The sequence below is a fragment of the Prunus mume genome, linkage group LG5, assembly GCF_029339155.1.
Source record: "Prunus mume cultivar Tortuosa linkage group LG5, ASM2933915v1, whole genome shotgun sequence".
Classification (NCBI taxonomy): domain Eukaryota; kingdom Viridiplantae; phylum Streptophyta; class Magnoliopsida; order Rosales; family Rosaceae; genus Prunus; species Prunus mume.
The window spans coordinates 3586800-3606791 of NC_142702.1; the positions used below are offsets into that span (position 1 = coordinate 3586800).

At 35.2% G+C, this 19992-nt stretch overlaps 1 protein-coding gene and 1 pseudogene across 2 annotated transcripts; one reads left to right on the top strand and one right to left on the bottom strand.

The window, feature by feature from the left end:
• Nucleotides 1-4236: 4236 nt before the first annotated feature.
• LOC148916655 (agamous-like MADS-box protein AGL15) lies at nucleotides 4237-9738 on the top strand (annotated as a pseudogene). Its single transcript, XR_016127438.1, has 8 exons — nucleotides 4237-4674; nucleotides 6359-6434; nucleotides 7186-7250; nucleotides 7333-7432; nucleotides 7565-7606; nucleotides 8074-8114; nucleotides 8229-8401; nucleotides 9274-9738. The product of XR_016127438.1 is annotated as an agamous-like MADS-box protein AGL15 (transcript).
• A 69-nt stretch (nucleotides 9739-9807) lies between these two features.
• LOC148916656 (protein BPS1, chloroplastic-like) lies at nucleotides 9808-10917 on the bottom strand. The gene has a single exon (XM_089053516.1). The coding sequence runs from the start codon at nucleotides 10870-10872 to the stop codon at nucleotides 9928-9930; it is 945 nt and encodes a 314-aa protein (XP_088909642.1). The 5' UTR covers nucleotides 10873-10917; the 3' UTR covers nucleotides 9808-9927.
• Between the last annotated feature and the right edge of the window lie 9075 nt (nucleotides 10918-19992).

Sequence of the window (19992 nt, forward strand, 5' to 3'; positions counted from 1 at the left end):
TGTGATGGTTGTTTTGGCGTGCTGGTTGCTAGAATGCATTGTTGTGTCGATTCTCCAGTTTGTTCAAGTTTACAACCAGTTTTTATTGAAAATCCTTCCAATCGTGGCCTTGCTTGTATATCAATCAGGATGCTCGGAATGAAGGGCATATGAGATTGAAACATTAGCTTGTATGCTCCAATGAAGGTGGTTGCCGCTGCACGTATTTGTGTTTGTTGGTTTGATACATGTTTGTGTGAATGGAGAAACGTTGGTATTGGATTGGGGAGGGCTATCATGCCAGCCGGCATCAAGCCCAAACGTATTGTCTGAAACGGGGGTTACAAAGCAGACTTATTTTTTTGTTGTTGATAAAAAGCGATAGAAGTTTATTAGTTCAAATGGACAAAAAGGCCATGTTTGGTACGCCTCACTTGGCTGTATTTGGTTAAATATTACTCGAAATCCTTGTTTTGTAAGAGACAGGACTAACTTAAATGAAATTGTATAGTCCAATTGTGAAAAAGAAAGGCCTCACTCGCTCGTCTCTTTAAAAAATATCATAATTTTATTTGTTTTTTTTTAATTATTGTTTTAGATCTTTGAATTGGGGTTTTTTATAGATAAAAATCCTTAATTAAATTTAAATATTACAATAATTATTTGATATTGCATTTGGAAAATCAACTATAGTAATTTGCAAATGTTTGATATTTTTTTGATATTAAAACAAGTTTAATAATTCATGATGTGATGCTTTCTTTATCACAAGCAATTTTTACTTGTCAAACTATATTTTGGAGTTTGAAGTCAAAAGTCAAATATATAAAAATTATACATATATATAATTTTTTTAATTATTGTTTTATTTAGTCCCTGAAAAACCTAGAATTATATAGATTGAGCTTAGCTCCTCTAACAATGTTTCGACCAACTAAGATTAATCTTGGGAAGCCAAAAAACAAATATCATAATTTTATTCTTCATAAAAAAAAAGGAATTTTATTTGTTTTCTTTTTATTATTTTTTTAAATCTTTTTTTTGTTGTTGCTGATATTGTTATAAATCTTTGAATTGGGTTTCCTTGTAGCGAGAAAAACTTTCCTTGCACGGGGATGCAGTCAAAATCCACTTCATATCCCAATCCAATAAGATTGTGTGGTCATCCAATTTGCACAGTACATCTCTTCTTATTGGATTGGGATATGAAATGGGTTTTCGACTGCATCCAAGAAAATTTTTCTCCCTTGTAGCATTTATTTATCTTTTAGGATAAAAAATTCAATTAAATTTAAATATTATAAGAATTATTTTTAGTCGACACAACACCAAACGTAGGTCAGATCTTAATCCAGCTTAGGCCAATCCAAGCTAATCCGAGCCAGTCCGATTTAGTCCAGTCCATGACACTCCTGCCAAATGACCCCAAAGAGTACAAAGGAAAGACTATAAAGGAGCCATCCCAATATCAGGACGGACGACATGGGCAAAATAGTCCCGGTGAAACTGATATGGAGAGAATCACTCCCAATTTTTTTTTTCTAGAACCCGTATTTACCGCTATAGCTGTCTTGAATCTAGTCTATTTACATCAAAGATAAAACCAACCGCTAACCGACAGCTCATAGAATTTTTTGGAATTATGAAAGAAAAAGAACACCGACAGCTCATAGAGTTTTTGAACTTTATGAACAAACAAAACCAAAATTAAAAAGCCGAAACAACGTCAGTAAAACAAAAGGGAAACCAAGCACCACTAATCTTCCTTAGGGACATGACATAGAGTGTCATCTAGTTACTCCAAGGCGTGTCACCTATTTACTCCATGGCCTCAACACATCAATGAGGAGTGGATTTACCATGAGCAGTGTAGATCGACATAGATCCACCAAAAGCCATATAAAACCGAGAATCTGATGGGATCCTTTGAAGCTCTCTCTCTCTCTCTCTCTCTTAGTGGTTTTTTTTTTCTATTTTCAACTAACAACTTAAATGAGAAATATGATTGCTATTTATATTTTGATGATTAAATGAGAAAATGCTTCTTTGAAAAAAGGAAAAAGAAAAAGCGAGAGACTTATATGAAGTAGGTGGCTAGCAAAGCGGGAAGAGAAGAAAGAAATGGAAAGTAACCCAACTTGATACCTAGAATCTTTTCTTCTAAAGTTTATGACTTGGATCATTTTAACCCAACCTCTTTGTAAACCAGGTTTTTCTATGAAACAACATGAATAAGACTGGCTGAAATTTTGTTGGCCATGAACTTCTATTTCTTTTAAATTTTGTAATAATTTGCATTTTAATATGCTATTGTTTTACAAATTTGTCCTCGTAACATGAGATAGTTGTGTTGAAAGTTTTTTCTTTAATGAGGGTAATTTTGGGTTATTGGGAAATTTAACCATAATGGCCTAGATCTATTATAAATGTTCTTAATCACTATAAACTCCCACTAATAAACCACATTATTTTTCATTTTTAGATTTATTACAAATTGTTTAAAGCAAAGAGTGTATGATTAATGTTAATTATATGATGATTGACAGCAAATGTTGTCACAATAATACTAGTTAATAAACTATAGATAAATACAAAAAGTAAATGTGAATTTATTGGGGGAAGGTCTCAGACTTGATATATTATTAGGCAATATCATCATCACAACTCTTCTCTTAATATTTTGAATACAACTGATAGTCTAGATTACGAGAAAAATTTGGTTGTATTGGAGATATGACTATTTTGCTATTCCTGACTAATCCACGTGGAAAAGTTATCATGTATGTTATAACGTTATTAGCTAGAGATAACACTGTTGCTGTCCCTATTTCATGCAAGTGTTTTTCCTAAACTACAAGGAGAGGAGGCTTTCTCACACACACACACTACAAGTCAATGCCATTTTTCATTTGGCCCATTAGCCAACACTTTTCTTAATATTAAAATTTGATCTTGTTTATTTTTGTGATTTGATATTATCGTCCGCTTTAGACCTAGTCATCAAATATTTGTTCTTAGACCTTCAAGCCTAAGTTGCTAAATTGGTAATTCCTATGCGTGAGTGTCCATAATCAGATATTAGAGGATTTTTTTACTCGGCAATCACCATCTTAAGTGATGAATCTCAAGCCAGGAATTAAATTAAGACCTATCAAAGTTGGATACTTAAATAGTTTTTAAGAAATTGTTGTTGGTACTCCAAAATAGTCATCATGCACTCCTAATTTTAAAAAATAAAAGTGGAAGACATTCTTGATAACTTTTCTTTAAATGATAAAAATAATTTTCATTATGTATATGTGCAAGTTTACTTTGAGGTTGAGGAACCAATCCAAATTCAATACTTTTCTTTCTTAAAAATGTGGTTCACTATGAATCATGGCTTAGAAGCGCCATTTCACCTGTATTCCATAAAACATAAATGGTGCACACTTCCTCAAGTAAATTTACATTCATACCCTATCTACCAGCATACAAATATGGAATAGTTTTTGACAACCCTTCTCTAGGCCTAACCTATATAATATATAGCAATAAAATCACTTTAATTATGGGAAGAAAAAAAATCTTTTGCAGCCCAAATGAGTCATGAGACCCTTCCCAATTTGCTCATGACAGCAAAGAAGAGTCAATAGTCCTGACATTCCTTCCAAAAACTGCAAAAGTGCTTTTACAAATTAGGCAATGCCCTTGTCTAAAATTGGCAGTGGCTTTACTAAATGTATCACTTAAATGTAACCAGAAACTTCTCAATGTGGCAAATTGAAAGAAGAGAGAATTAGATGCCCAAGGGCAAGTGGGTTTCACAACAGACCCATTACAAAAATTGCCAATGGGACTCTAAATGTGGAAACAGAAAAGAATACAAAATAAGCCTACCGCCTGCCTCTCTCTCTCTCTCTCTCTAATTTTGGCCACTTGATTTACTATACCTAGCAGCAACATTAAACTACCATGTTTATAGCACATAGATAATCATAAAATAAAATAAAATAAAATAAAAAATAAAAGGAAAATAGAAAATAATAATAATAATAATTTTGAAATGTAAAAGTGGGACCCACAAAAGCCAGACTAACTAAAAGAAACTCAAATACAATTTAAAAAAGGAAGGAAAAGTGGGTCCCACAAAGAGACCCATTAACACCCAAAACACTCCAAATGTGGCAAAACAGAGTCATGCAACCACTCTAAATAGTAAACAGAGCCATGCAAACTTGCCGTTTCCGAGCTTTCGCCATTTGGGGCAAAAACGCTTTCTTTTCTCTCACACACGCCCCTTTATCTTCTCCCCAATCTAATTTTGGCAACCCGTCTCTTTCCCAAGGACCCTCAGAACGGCTAGAGAGGGAAAGAGCACTCTTTTAGAGAGAGAGAGAGAGAGAGAGAGAGAGACCGACACAGAGAAAACCCAGAAAGACTTTGAATTGGAATTTAAGTTTTTCGGCTGTGGTTGGTTGGTTCCTTTGTGGGTTTTGAGCATTTGGGTAGTTTGGGTTTGGCGTTCTGAGATATGGGTAGGGGGAAGATTGAGATCAAGAGGATTGAGAATGCTAATAGCAGACAAGTCACATTCTCAAAGAGACGTGCTGGGTTGCTCAAAAAGGCTCAAGAATTGGCTATTCTTTGTGATGCTGAGGTTGCTGTTATCATCTTCTCTAATACTGGAAAGCTTTTTGAGTTTTCCAGTGCTGGGTATGTATCTGAATTTTTATACTTCTTTCTTTTGGGGACAAATTGCCAATTTTTTTTTTCTTCTGAAATTTTGAGGTTCATGCATGTGTTTCTTCTGATTTTCTGTGATGGTTTATTGATAAAGTTTTTGTCCTTAGTTGGTTCACCTAATTTCCTCATGACTGCATACTTTTTAGGAATTTATCTGGGGTTTTGGGTTTTCCCTTTTTTATTTGGCTTCAAAAAATTTCAATGTCTATTACATTTTTTTCTTCATTTTTTTATTTATTGTTTTTATTTTATTTTACAAACTAGTGGATGCTCATGTTTCCGTTTCCTCTTATTCTTTTTTAGGTATGTACTTCATTTTCCTTTTTTTCTTTTTTATATAAAATGTTCTCCACGTTGTGTGCCAATTTGTTTATTGTTATAATTGTTAAGTTGGGGGCGATTTCACCTATGATGTGGTCTTCTCATGAGTAACTTTTGAAGTAATTATGCAAATAGTTGAGATTCTTCATAACATTTTCATGTTTGGAAGTATTATTTTAAGTGGTTTTTGTTCCAACTTTTATGATGTTGGATCGATTTCTTTTTCGACTCTTTAAGTACTGCTGATGCTTAATTGACTCTGAAATGAACCTTGGTAAGCTACTAGTGCTGCTGGTGCTTAATTCAGAACCAGTTGGTCAGTCAGAACTATCAGAAGGCCAATTTCAGCTTCCATTACTGATAACTCTGGTCGCTCTAGTACTCACACCCTTAGCAGAATCATAAACACTCCACTGCATTTAAAAGGAAATGCCACTTCTTGGAACTCCCCTGTTTGGTTGTTGCTCCTTTGTCCATCGTGTTAAGCTGGACAGTGGTTGATTGTAGGGATTGGAATATTCAGATGCTCTTTTCTCTTGTCCAAGGCAAGGTCAGCTAGATTGTTCCATAATGGGATATTAGAATGACTTCTGAAGTCTTGGCGTGGTGGAAATACCTGAAATGCCAGTGGGCATGGGGTTTTATCAAAAGGCTTGAATTTAGTTTGTCTTTTGTCCTTCTTTATACCAATTGATGACTCCGTATTAAGCAGAAGGCAAATGCGAATTGGTGTCATTCCTCTCTAGAATCCATAGTTCAAATTTTTCCTCCCCTAAATGTAGGAATTGACCAAAAAAGAATACATGATCCTTTGTTTCAATTTGTCTGTATTCTCTAATGGCCTGCGAACTTTGCAGAAGCAAGTCTCCTCTCTTTCTCTCTCTGTTTGACAGTCCTTAATTGTATAGAAGGTGATCACCTGAATGAAAGTTAATAGTCCTCATGTGTAATTACATTTTGGAAATTTTCTATCTCTACTCTTGTAAGCCTTTGCTCTTCCGCTGGAGATGACCTACACTTTTTCTCCAAACATGAATTAAAGACTCAACTAACTTTTGTTAACTGATTGGATTACAATATGGATATTGTTTCTGGTTTCTATGGACCCATTTTTGTCTTTCTACAATATTTTAGTTTTTTTGGCTAAAGCATTTTGGATATCGCATCTAGCTTGAGAAGAAGCATTAACTCAGTGGTTTATCACCAGTTCCTTGGACAAAAAAACAACTTAGAAGTATTGCTGTAAATGAAGAGATAAAGCAAGTTGAAATTAAATTTTCTCTGTTCATCTGAGTGGAACACTGCTGATGTTGATCTGTTCGTACTTTTGTAGTATGAAGCGAACTCTTTCAAGGTATAACAAGTGCTTAGATTCTTCAGAGGATGCAGCAGAAGAATCCAAGGCAGAGGTATTCTGCTCAACAAGTTTATATACTTGACACTTGTTGATCTTTTATGTTGTAACACAAATTTTAAGATGGACAAGTTTGTTAATTTGTTGGTTCTTCCTGTGGTAATTTGTTCTTCCTCCTGTTGCATGTCAGTCTTACCTGTATGGAACTTTGACAAAGCGAAATATATGTTAGTGAATATGTTTCATATGTTCAAAATTGTTCTTTTCCCTAGGTAAATTATGTTAACCTCACTTGGAGCAAGGACCTCCCATAATATTTCCAGAAGTTATTCTGACCTTCGTGAATTGTATTGGAGATATAACGCTATGAAAGGTTTTAAGAATTGTCCGGTTGCTGGCAATGACATTTAGTTTTGTATAGGTATTAGAAATAGTGATGCTGATCATATGAGTTTTAAATATAGTGACATATATAAAGAGTGAAGCGATATAGTTACTGTAATTTCATAAAACGACAGAAGGATGTAAATAGTGTATGAGTAATGCCCTGTTTTTGCATTAGTTGTGAAACAATGAAGTATATTGGAAAAAGATGATTGACACACAATGTTCATTTTATGAAGTTTTGGTCTGCATGAGATGATTTTAGTTGAGACTCAAGTCTGAGCAGTACCTAGGCAGTTTTAATTGCTTCCTTGAGAACCTTTTCCGTTTGTCATACTTTGTCTTTTTTTTTTTCTTTCCATGATCATAGTTTTGTGGACTCAGCATTCTATTGATAATTCTAACTCTATCTTTCTTTTCAGAAGCAAGACTTCAAGGAGCTGGATGTTCTAAAGGATGAATTTGCAAAGCTACAAAAGAAACAAGTGTATGTATTTACTCAATTCTTACATTTTTGGAATACTGTGAGATCCTTACACGTAATAATAATATTTTTTCTGATTGTGTAGAAGGCTATTGGGTAAGGACTTGACTGGTTTGAGCTTGAAAGAATTGCAGCAACTAGAACAGCAATTAAATGAAGGATTATTGTCAGTGAAGGAGAGGAAGGTTCTATTATATTTTCCTTTTTTATTTTTTTTCCTTTCAGTTATTCAGTAGAGATGTCAGATTATGTTGCAGTTGTAACATGTACTAATTCCCGCAATCTGAAAGGCCTGAATATATATTCTACTATTTCAGGAGCAATTACTAGTGGAGCAACTAGAGCAATCAAGAGTACAGGTACATGGAAGCACAACCGAATTTTTTAGTCTTTTTTAAAGTTAAAGCTGTAGTAGTAGCACTGCGTAGTTTATGCTGAAGTATCACTTCCTAAAGAACCAAAGAAGAAAATTCATTTCTGCAAACATATGAAAGCTGCAATTTTTCTTGAAGTTTACTAAAGATACTATTTTGTTTCGATTAAGCTACTTTTACTTTGAAGTACGGATAATCACAATGATTTAGAGCAAAAGGAAAGAAAAAAGAAAAAGAGAAAGGGATATGACAATGAAAAGTGACAGGAAAAGGAAGAAAGTGACTAATCTATAATGCAAAGTTTTTCCTTATATACTTATGTTCTGGTTTTAAAAGCTTGGCTTTATGGTATAAGTTGCACAATGACCTTGCATCTACATTGGTATGTATAGAAAAGACTAAGTTGCACACTTTTACCCGGTATTTAATTTTCAGCTATTTGTTTCCTCCAGGAACAGCGTGCTATACTTGAGAATGAACGTTGCGCAGACAGGTAAACAACATTCTTCCTGCTAATGAAAATTTGATCAGTTTATGACATTTACTTCCCTGTGAGTGATTTGTATATTATGTAATGTATCTGTTATGGCCTATTCTTATATTGTAGGTTGAGGAGCTTCGGTGTTTATTTCCACAAACTGACCGTGCAGTCCCATCTTATCTGGAATATTATCCTGTGGAAAAAGAGAAATCCCTTGTAAACCATGGTGTCACAAGCCCAGATTTGGTCAGCAATTTTGCATTTGAGAATGGAGATTCTGACATCACCTTGCATTTAGGGTACTATTCTTTCCTTATTAACAAAATAACCTTCAAATAAACTGCAAAACTGTTGTTGCTTATTGTTTCTTGTGCATCCTAGGCTACTTAATAGATTTAGATAATATTTCCTAGTTGCCTGGCCCATTGATGGCGGAGCATGGAAAATTTTAGGGAGAGGTAGAGGGAAGCAAAGTAAAGTGTTAAAAGTTTATTACTGGTGAAATAAATATATAGTACTTATCCATACTGCGAGTAAAATTGATTACTACTAGAAAACTAATGTAAACAACTCAAATGTTAATTTCAATATGGTCAAACTATATAGTATCTTTTAGATGTGCTTGATGTTCTTTCAAAAAGTAGAACTCATCTATGATAAACAGTCATATTGTTTGGCTGATTACAGGGTGGACTAATCTGGCTCCCACAGGAGGGATTCTGTTCCTTCTTTTGCAACTACAGCCTTTTCACAGGACCTTACAGGGCTCCCTAGCTATAGGTTAACTTGATTTTGTAGCCTTTTATTTTGCTATGATCTTATTTAGCTTCTCTTAGAGGGGTTTTGTCCTTTTTGTTCCTCTTTCTTCATGTATCCTTTATCTATTTCAACAAATTTCTTCGTATCATCGAGGTTTTATATAAATAAAAAATATAAGTAAATAAATATGCCCAACTGTACAATCGAGACTAAAAGGCCTCAAATAAATTTTGGGGATGGATTGTGGTTAGGATGGGCCAGCCAAAATATACCCCAGCCCTGTTAAGAAAACTTTAAATTTATTTGCCCCTATGATTTCTTGTTTTACAGTTGATGTAAAACAAGTTTCTCAAGTGAAAATTAACATTGTTATCTTATTCTGTTCGTTGTACATCTACTGTCTTTTTGCCAGGCTGCCAAGTGATGTTTATGGCAAGAGGAAGGCTCCAGAAAGAGAAGCTCACTCCAATGACTCAGGGAGCCAATTAGCCCTGTAATTGTTTCTGAGGTTCTCTTTGCCATAGAATCAACAGATGCTAGAGATGAATTTCATACAGTTGAGAGTGTAGCTTATTAGCTTTCGTCAAAAGGTCAGTAACTTGTAAAAGAGAAGGTAGAATCCGTAGGTGACCCGAAAATCATCAATGTGGAGACATAGAAGTTCCTTTCTTGGGAGGTTTGGCTTATGGAGAGGAAGCTGCTCTAGTTAGTTATACTTGTTTCCTTTGTAATTTGCTTTGAGGCCAGAAAATTTTAAAAAAGAAGATGAAAATGTAATCTGTTTTGGATATTTACAAATTGTAGCTCTCCTTGGTCGGATTTTAGAGTACCTAGAGTACTTTTGGAAGTTCGTTAAATCTCAGCCATTGTTTTGAAAGTGAAAGGTTCAAATTATGCAGCAAGGTTAAGTCTTTTAATTTATTTTTGCTATATACAAAACAAACTCTGGTTTTTCAAAGTGTTTTTATGTGGAAAAAGAATACATGATTACAATCATTTAAAAAAAAAAGTAAAATCAATAAACATACAACAATATTCTGTACAGACTAAATTATACAATTGTTCTCTACTGCTTTTGCTGTCCAAGGCCACTGAGCAATTGATTTCTCCCAGCCAAAACCTTATTGAAGAGACAATCCACCTCTTTCCCAAAACCCTCCACCAACTTCTCAAACACCTCTAATCTTCTCTTTAATTCCTCAGCTGCTTCATCACTGCTTTTTCCAGTTCCAATAGCAGCAGCAAGGCCAGCCACTGCATCATCAAGCTCTTTCACCTCTTTCAAAACACCATTTCTCTCCACAATTACTTCACTTGCTCTCAAATCCAATCCAGGAAGCCATGAATCAACAAACCTTCCACCTGAACTTCTCATCTCCAAGTATGGCTTGGCTTCCCCAACTAAGCCAGACATCAAAATCCCACATACCCAAAATACCATACCCTGCATAACCACCAAAGCTTGATCAATAACAGCTTGCTTGCTAATATTGGGACACCTTGGTTTCCCAATCTCTTCATTTCCTTGGAATCTGAGTTCCTTGTTCAAACCCTTTGGTTGGATTGGCTTCAGATGCTTTAAAGCCAAAGAAAGTGATGAATTCTCCACAAGGCTCAAAGCATGAGCTAGTGAAAGCCTAGCCTTCCCAAGATGAGACAAAGAGGAACTAATGGAATTGCAAAGCTCCAACAAATTCAAACTGTATTTGAGATACTCATCCACAGAAGCAGCTTCCCATTTGCTCACAGGATAGTCTACGGCCACAACTAGCTTGGCAAAAGCATGGTTGATGATGGGTAGGAGCTCAAAACACTGTTGAATCCATGAAAATGATGGGATTTCTAAGCCAGATTTTGAACTTAAAGACAATTTGTTCAAGCAATTTGAAACATGGGATTTGAAAGCCTCCAGAGATGCTGATAAGGCTTGTGATTGGTGGCTGTGTTTGTGGTGATGGAAATTCTCCAGTTTAGAGTAAAATTTATCAAACTTTCGCACCAAAAGAACCATTGCAAATGCAATACAATGAGGAGCTTTGGAAGTTTGTTTTGTGGTCTGTTTTGGAGACTTGCTTTATATATAAGTTTGGTTTGGTTTGAAAAAGTCCACATGGCGTGTTAGCGTTGTCTTAACAGATAGACACAGAGAGTAGCAAAAACCAGGTGCGTGTGCAAGACAAAGCAAACACCCTCCACCATGCCCAATTGAAAATTAGAAAACAGGGGGAATGTCGGCGGTCAAATGTGCTTATCTAATTGTGTACTTTCCTTGGTGCTTGATATACACGATTTGTGGGCAATTGGGTCCACTTGGGCCTTGTTGCCTACAACTGCAAGCTACGTAGACAAGGATGAACAAATGCAGCTCAGATTCTCTGTTTTTATTTTATGCTCTGTTGCATTATCTATGACTAAAATTAAATGGTTTTTTTTTCTTATATTTTGACAAATTATAGGATATTTACAAAATACTTGTATAACCCTCATTATCCAACTAATTGGAGTCGAACGATAGGTAAATACACTCATAATAAAGCTAGAATGCAACTAGGTATTAAAATCATCACAAATACTTATATTCCTTACCATCTATGTGAGAGAACCTGATATCTCTTCTAACTAACTAGAAACAAATACCACTAGACTAGTTAATATGTGATTCTATGTTTTTCTCTTAACTTTTATTTAAGAGTTAATTCCCTAAACTTCACCAATTTGAAATGACCCCTAAATTTAGGGAGTTTTATATATATATATATATATATATATAATAATATACCCTTTATTTAAGTATTATCTTTTCCATATAAACTCTAAAGTAAACTCAAGAGACATAAATATCTGGAAATGACATCATTTTTGGACACAGATTCAGTATTAGCACAGACAACATCAACAAGAATCCTATGCTTATTTTTCCACTTTTTCTTTTAAGATAGAAAGAGAATTTTTTGTCTTGCAATATGATAAGGTTTTGGATACCCAAAATGCCTTAGAAAAGTGCTTTGGGCATCCCTGTCCCAAATCGATCAGCAAATTCACACCGTCGTTGTCTTTTTTATTTTCAAAACTACGTACGGTACGTGGTGTTGTTTGTAAAAACAAAAACATTGGCCATGAAACCGTACGACCTTTTTTGGGGGGGTGTGTTTACTTTGTACGGGTCGTTTCTGTCGTTTGTCGTCCATCTTTTGTTGCACATTAGCTTGGTGAGCAAAACATCCTCGCCTTTGGGGGGCGTCTTTTTTTTAATTTTTTAATTTTTTTTTCTTCCCCCACCCACTTTCCGGTTTGGCTAGATGTACGATTTTGTTACTACCCTAGGAAAAGTTATGAGCGTAGATGATATAAATCATGAGAAAAGTACGAAGAAAATACACGTGTATTATTTGACAAAATTTTAGAAAATAATACGGTGAAAACTTCAGCCATTATATATTTTAATAATATTTGTTTACAATTAATAGTTTATAGTCTTTATTTTAATAATACATGAAAATACTTAATATATATGAAAATACATACAAACATACATATATAATACATGTATCTTATGCAACTAAGCAGGAGTGGAGCCACATATAGGCCCGCAGTGCCCGTGGCTCCCAACTCCATAAAAAGTCAATAACTCTTATCATTTCTCATATCAGTTGAAATATAAGGCTATAAAACTTGAAACTACGAGATTGGCCCCCCTAAAGACAAGCTATGAGCTCCGCCACTGCAATTAAGATATATATTACATGAGTCAACAGAGTCCAGTCAAGTGAAAAACAATATTGATTTATAGACTAATGATTTTAGATTCGAACACTCATAGCATCTTTGATAGTTTGTGTAAAAATGCACTACATGATTTGTGTATGTAGTGTTGGTCAGATTGGTAGCAAATGTGGTCAACTATAGAAACATTATAGTGAACTACGTACACCTATAAAAACACGTGCGGGCTACAAACTCTCGAGGAGTTTCCAGAATCCAGCCAGGCCATATGTAATTCAAATTGTCAACAACACGGTTTTGTATTGTTTCTGGTCGCTGCAGTCGCTAGAGGAAGAGGAGCGTGTAGACGTGCACTCTTACGACGTCCATACCATAACTAACGTAGCTTGCACTAGTGGTCTCCTCGAATTGCAATTTCTGACTAGTCAAAATGCATTTTATCTTCTATTTTGATATTTTTCGGAACTTTTTTATTTTATTTTATTTTATAAAAAGATTAATTATTTTATTACTCATCTAAATGAACTGCCTGCCACTATTTGTAGGGGCCAATCCCAAATTGTATTTTCTACTAGCACCAATCCCATGCCTTTTTACATTAATTGGGTCCAAGTTGAGTTCTAAAATTAAATGGCTTGAAAAAGAACATCCAAACAACGAACAAATATTATAACTAAACCTAATCCCTGTCATACCCCAAAAGATCTAGATTACATTTCTAACCATAACCAAACAATGTGTATTATCAGACCAAACAAGTCAACGAGTCGAGTGAAAAATAACATTGACTTACAGATTAATGATTTCAGGTTCAAATCCTTATGATATTTTGAAAGTGTGTGAGAGAAACCCCTCCCTCTTGTAGTTCAAACTATCACTTATATTAAATAATAATAAAAAGAATTATATATTATAACAGGAAAATGCTACTTGCAAAAATAGCGTGTCATAGTCTTAAAACTACATAAGAAGCATATGTTTCGTTAATTTTTTATAAGGAAAATTAGGTATTAGACATAATTAAGTTTACTAATTAGGAAGTGAGATATTAGGTATTTTAGTTTGGGTTTTAATACTTAATAAAAAATAGCTATTTTAGATTAGGCCCAAGGTGGCCCGATTCGTTGGGCCACTTAAAAATGTCAAATAAAAGACAACCCTACCATTTTCTTAAAAAGTCTACTCATAAACCTACAAATTAAATGACGCTTTGCCTCTCAACGCTTAAAGCGACGCGCGAGTTCTTCTTTCGCTCGTTTCTTCTTCGTCGAAGGTTCTTCCATTGGAGTTCAATTTTCTTGTAGGTTTTGCTTTTATTTTCTCGTTTTGTCTTCCTTTTACGCTCGTTTCGATTTTCTCTTTGAATGACTCATCGCTTTGGGTGATTTCGCTTTAGTTCGGGTATTTCGAGCCTCAGTTTTGTGGCTCGATTTTGCGGCGCGATCTTGTGGCGTTCAATGCTAAACCTATATTCTTCATTTCGTGATCGATTTGATTTTAAAGTCTTGTTTGTTGTGGAGATTTTTGGCGATCCTAAGTTTTGAGGTATGAGTACTTTAGAACTCGTTTTCGATTATGTCGACTTGTATGTTTATGGAATTTAGTTTAGTACTTTTATCGTGGTTTTTGGTTTCTATTCGAATTGTTTTGATTTTCTGGCTCATAAACTACATCCGCTCAGTTTCTTGTTCGAGACCAAGAAAGCAGATCGCTTGCTCGATAATTCAATTTTAATAATTTTTGCAAGTATATTGGAATGTTACAACTGCTGACCTACTTAAATGTGATTTGATATTAGTTTTAGTACTTTGATTATGCCTTTACCTTTTGAGCAGCAGTGCAGATTTGACCAGAAACTGCAGGTTTTGTTTAGACCGTGTAAAATCGCATGCTTTGTTCGATAATTCAATTTGAATAATTTTGCAAGTATATTGAATGTTACAACTCTGACCTACTTAAATGTGATTTGATATTAGTTTTAGTACTTTGATTATGCCTTTACCTTTTGAGCAGCAGTGCAGATTTTGACCAGAAACTGCGGTAGCTTTCTTTTGAGACAGCTATGTAGATTTCTTGTCGATAATTCAATTTCAGAATAATTTTTGCAAGTATATTGGAATGTTACAACTGGACCTACTTAAATATGTTTTGATATTAGTTTTAGTACTTTAGTGAAACGCATTGCGCTTGTTTCATAATTCGATTTCAGACTAATATTTGGAAGTCTATTGGAATTTTACAATTTGCTCATGTACATTATTTTGATTTAAATTGTTTTCTGTTTTTGTTTGTTGTTTTGTTTGCATTTTCAAGGCTAATGGAGGTGTGTCATTTGCCAAGTGCACATATAAGCCTCGAAACCATTATGTTTTCAGTTTACATCAGAGTCATCCATGGTTGATATTTTGAAGACTTTGTGTCTAAGGTTTAAGGGTTTGCAGTTGGGTTGTTTTATCATTACGGTATTCGCATTGCCCAGTTATCCGAGTTGTTTTCTAGAAACGGATAAGCGATTTGGACATGATGAGGTCATTTTTGTTTGTATCAAATGAGAAGAGTGTTGATATTTTAGTGCGAAGGATTTATGGCGGGAGCAAAGTGAATATAGTGGTGATTTTTGTGCAAATAAGGAGTTGATAGCATGTGAAAAGGTGAGTCGTCGTGTTCTAGTATCTGTCGAAACGGACGAAATAAATACAGGTGGTCGAAGAGCAAGTGCTAAGCCTTTGTTGTCGAATGAGTGGGAGACGACATACATCATGTAGAGCGCAGAAGTTTGACTGGTGGTGCAGAGGAGTTCCGCTGAAATTGTGCAGTACGCTCTTGAAGTAGGATTTAATTTTTATATGCCGCAATGACAACAAGCGGGTGGTTGCTATTTGTTCGAATAAAAATGAGGGTTGTAGTGGCGGTTATTCTTGTTGTGAAACTACATGGTTTGTTTTATAATTCGGACATTAAATAATGCATACATGTGTGGAGTCGGATACGGAATCAAAAGTAAGATGATGAAGTCTCGTGTGGTGTCCTCCTCATTAGACAGAAAATTCGTTGCAAAACCAGTAGGCTGGCTTGATTGAGATTATACACGAGTTCAAAGATTATTATGGTATAGACATTTCATACTACCATGCATGGTTTGGCAAAGAGTTAGCTAAATTGAGCGTTCACGGTGATGAGTCGAAGTCCCTTCAATGAGTTAGTGTGGTATCACGCCGCCCGTAAGGAAACCTAACCAGTTCTCTCTGCACTCTTGAATGTGAAGCTGGAATTAATCGCTTTAGGACGGATTTTTTGTGTCGTTTGGCGGTTGCATTGCTGGATTTCAATATTGCATACCCTTGTTGTTCGTTGATGCTACGTTTTTGAAGAGCAAGTACAAAGGGCAGCTCTCTATGTTATCCGGAAAGAATGGAAATCAAGTATAGTTCTTTGTGTAATTGCGATTCCATTTGTTGCAATGTAGCGTAAATACATTGCGAGTTTCTTGTTTCATAATTCGATTTTCTTAGTAATTTTTTTATATCATGTGGGAATGTTGCAACTGCTCATGAACTTAAATGTGTTTTAAATTTAGTTTTAGTACTTGGATCATGGATTTGCCTTTTGGTTTCCTTTCAAATTTGAGCGATTTGTTTTCAAAAACTGCTACCGCTTTACAATTTCCCTTTTGCTTATACTTGTGCTCTTGGTTTTGTTTTGCCAGGGTTTTATCCTCTAGTTTTTGGAGTTGTTGATTCTGAGAGAGAGAGAATTGGACTTGGTTTCTTCAACATTTGGCTTCTATTTTGCTACCGATGGGGAGAGTGGTGACCTTTTTCGGATCGCAATCAAGGTTTGTTAAATGCACTTGGGTTTTTGTGTTTCCTGGATGGCCTCATTCTACTTTGTTACTATCACCTCAAACAGAATTTGATATCGAAGTACCCGAAGTCAGTTATGAAATTGCTCCAAGGATCGTTATCAATTTATTTAGTAGGTGCGCAATATATCGCTGTTACAGAGGAAGAGTTTACGGTAGCAATGGAGGAGTTGGTGATTGTTGGGAGTTCGAAAGTGAAGACATTTATATCGATTTGTCTAGAGATCACTATGCCTAACGCATATTTCAAAGGAATGCGTATGGGGAGATGGCAAATAGTTTAGCGAGTCATTTAATAATTGGGTTGGTGTGTTTCAGATTTGCTTGCTACCTTTGATAGAAGGATCTGGCGAAATGATGGTATTGAATTCTCAACATGAATTGAAGCGGAGAAGTGGACAACAATTTTGTGTCCGGAGATGGAAACTAGACTGTGGGAAAATGCGGAGGCCGGTAGGACTTGGGTAGTTCGTCGCTCTAGTTTCTGCTTAAGTATTTGCTGATTATTCTGATGGTTGATCTTGAGCAAAGGACTTGTTCTTGCCGTCTTTGGCAAATTGACTGGTTTCTTGCACGCATTCGGTAGCTGCAATTCTAGCAAAGAAAGATTCAATTTATGATTCGTGGAGTTTATAGGGTGACTTCTTTGAAAAGCCTATGAGTCCTATTTTTCCTATTCGGATATTGGAAAGGCTTGGCGTAGCAGCCAGTTGTGCAATTTGGATTGTGCTTCCGACAATTACAAAGAGGCGGTAGGAAGACCACCAACAAAGAGGATCAAAGCTTTTGGTGAATTTAAAGGCCATTGAAATGCAGTCGGTGTAGTGTTACTGGGCATAATAGGAAGACTTGCAAGGCTGTGATATGAACATTCCTTCTCAGTTGACGATTGCTTACGTTAGATATGGTTTAGTGAATGTATAGTCGAGTTTTGCATTGCACTTTTTGCAAACTTGCATTGCGCTTTAGTTGCTTTTAATTGGCTACACGGCTTCTAATTGGATATTATGATTGTTTTTTGAAGTTAATGAAAATTATACAATTGTTTCATGAGTGGATATTCGTTTTTGAGCTGGCCATTGAATGCTTGTTTTGATTTGATGATTTTGTTGCGTAACTTGCTCGTAGTTTATTTATTGTTGCGATTTTGACCAGAACTTGTCCCATAATTCAATTTCAGAATACTTTTTGCTAGTCTATGTTGTGATTTGATATTAGTTTTAGTACTTTGATTATGCCTTTACCTTTTGAGCAGCAGTGCAGATTTTAGCTATGCGGCCACGAGCAGTTTCAATTGTTGAGACCAGAAACGCAACGACTTTCTTGTTCGATATTTCAATTTCAGAATAATTTTTGCAAGTATATTGGAATGTTACAACTGACCTACTTAAATGTGTTTTGATATTAGTTTTAGTACTTTGATTATGCCTTTACCTTTTCGCAAAGTGCGTGATCAGATTTGACTGTAAAACGTAGCTGCGGCGCGCTTGTTGAGACTGGACTGCGGTCACGATTTCTTGTTCGATAATTCATTTCAGAAATAATTTTTGCAAGTATATTGAATTACAACATGCTACGACCTACTTAAATGTGTTTTGATATTAGTTTTAGTACTTTGATTATGCCTTTACCTTTCGGAGCGTGATAGTAGATTTTGACAGCTAATCTGTAGCCATAGATTTCTTATCGATAATTCAATTTGAATAATTTTGAATAATTATTCGAGACGAACTGCATTGCAATTTTAATTTGTTGCGATGTATGACGAGAAAAATTCGGTCTTTATTTATCCATTTCGTTTTGTTGCATCCTTTCCAAGATTATATTACAGTTTATATGTATAGGAAATATGTTCTTATATACCATAACTAGAAATATTTACAAACATCCACAAGAATTAAGATACATATTGTCTTGAGTTAAGGCAAATCACTAGAGCGATTAATTACACAGGTGTTTGTGGTGTAGGAGTTTTGTGACATATTGTGCTCGATATTCATTCATGAAATTCTTGTCCACATTTTTGGAATGGGCATCCTTGTGCTATTTATCCATGTAGAACATGATGAACATACACGTAATCCAACTGCAAATGAATACTTAGATTAGCTTTGGTTTTGAATGATTTCAAATTGTAATGAATGGTTGAGTAGACACAATTCTTACGAAGATGAATTTTGTTGAGCACATTTATGTCATCCTCAAATGGAAACTGATATGGATTTTACAGAATCCAATTTAGAGTGAGTTCTTCATTTGGGGACAAATCAACCTGTGCAGGTGTAGGGGGCCCTTCTTTTTGCTTCCACAAGTTTTGGTATTGTTTTAGTTTCTAAGAACTCTTGTGCGTGGTCTGCGATATATTCTAGCCACCCTTCACAATATTAACTGTTTTAAAGAAGAAGAAAAAAAGAAAAGAAGAAAGAAATGGTAATCGATTGCATTGCATATTATAGTTTTGGTGCGAAATTAAGATCATCGTACGTATAATACTGAAAGCGCATTGCATTTCTGTTTTGTTTGTGCTGAGAAATTAAGACAGTTTCATTCCACTTACAAAATTTTGAGCAATGTCAATACTTTTCTTCTTTTCTAGATCCCAACGATCTAAGTGGATTGTAGTGTCTCCACTTTCGTTCCATTTTGTGAAATGTGAGAAGTGTAAAGTGGAACTCAGAACTTGAAATGATCGGGAAGAAGAGAACATTGCATTTCCCGAGTTTTTCAAGTAAGTGTTCATACAGGGCCCTATGCCAATTTGGTTCTAGAAAGGTTTGCATGTAAGCCTGCCATCATTGAATGGCAATTTGTTAGTATATATTTTTCAAAAATCTGCTGTGTCTATTTAAACAAGAATTTTCAAAATAATTCTTACGTCCATGTAGAGCATACTGTGGACTATCTGTCTGCATGGGCCCTATTTTCTCCTCCTCTATTTGGATATAGGCCTCAATAACCTGTTTCACATTGATTGGAGAAAAATGGAATTATTAACGGGTAATATAGGTAGCACAAATAAAAAATGCAGTGCAGTATGTGTTATAGAATTAGTATTTTATACTTACGTTTTGTGACAGTTCCAGGTCCCATACAATATCTTTGATATCATGGTTTGTCACTTTCTCATTATCGAGTCCTGACCAAAAGCTATCACCTGCGGATTCGAATACATGAAATTCACAAGATTAGTTTTAGTTTATTGTAATTAAAAGATGAAAGAGTTGTTCTTTTGGAATAGAGATATTACCTAGGTTGAGTACTTAAGTAGTATTCTTGAATTATGATCCCTGTCCTCCTTTGGAATTTTCTGCCAAACCCTCTTTTGACCCCATCCTAGTTTTTTCTTTGTTGGCTTTTTTTTTCCTTCATCTTCATCATTTGATTCTTGCATACCTACAGGTATTGAATCATGAAGGCTCTTCCTTTTGGGATCGGGGTGGATTTGTGGCATCGGTGAGATGCCTCTTGTGTTATGCTTGCTATGATTGAAAAAACTAATTAGAAACTACATTTGATAAAAGCAGCTGCAATGCGTTTCCGTTTTCA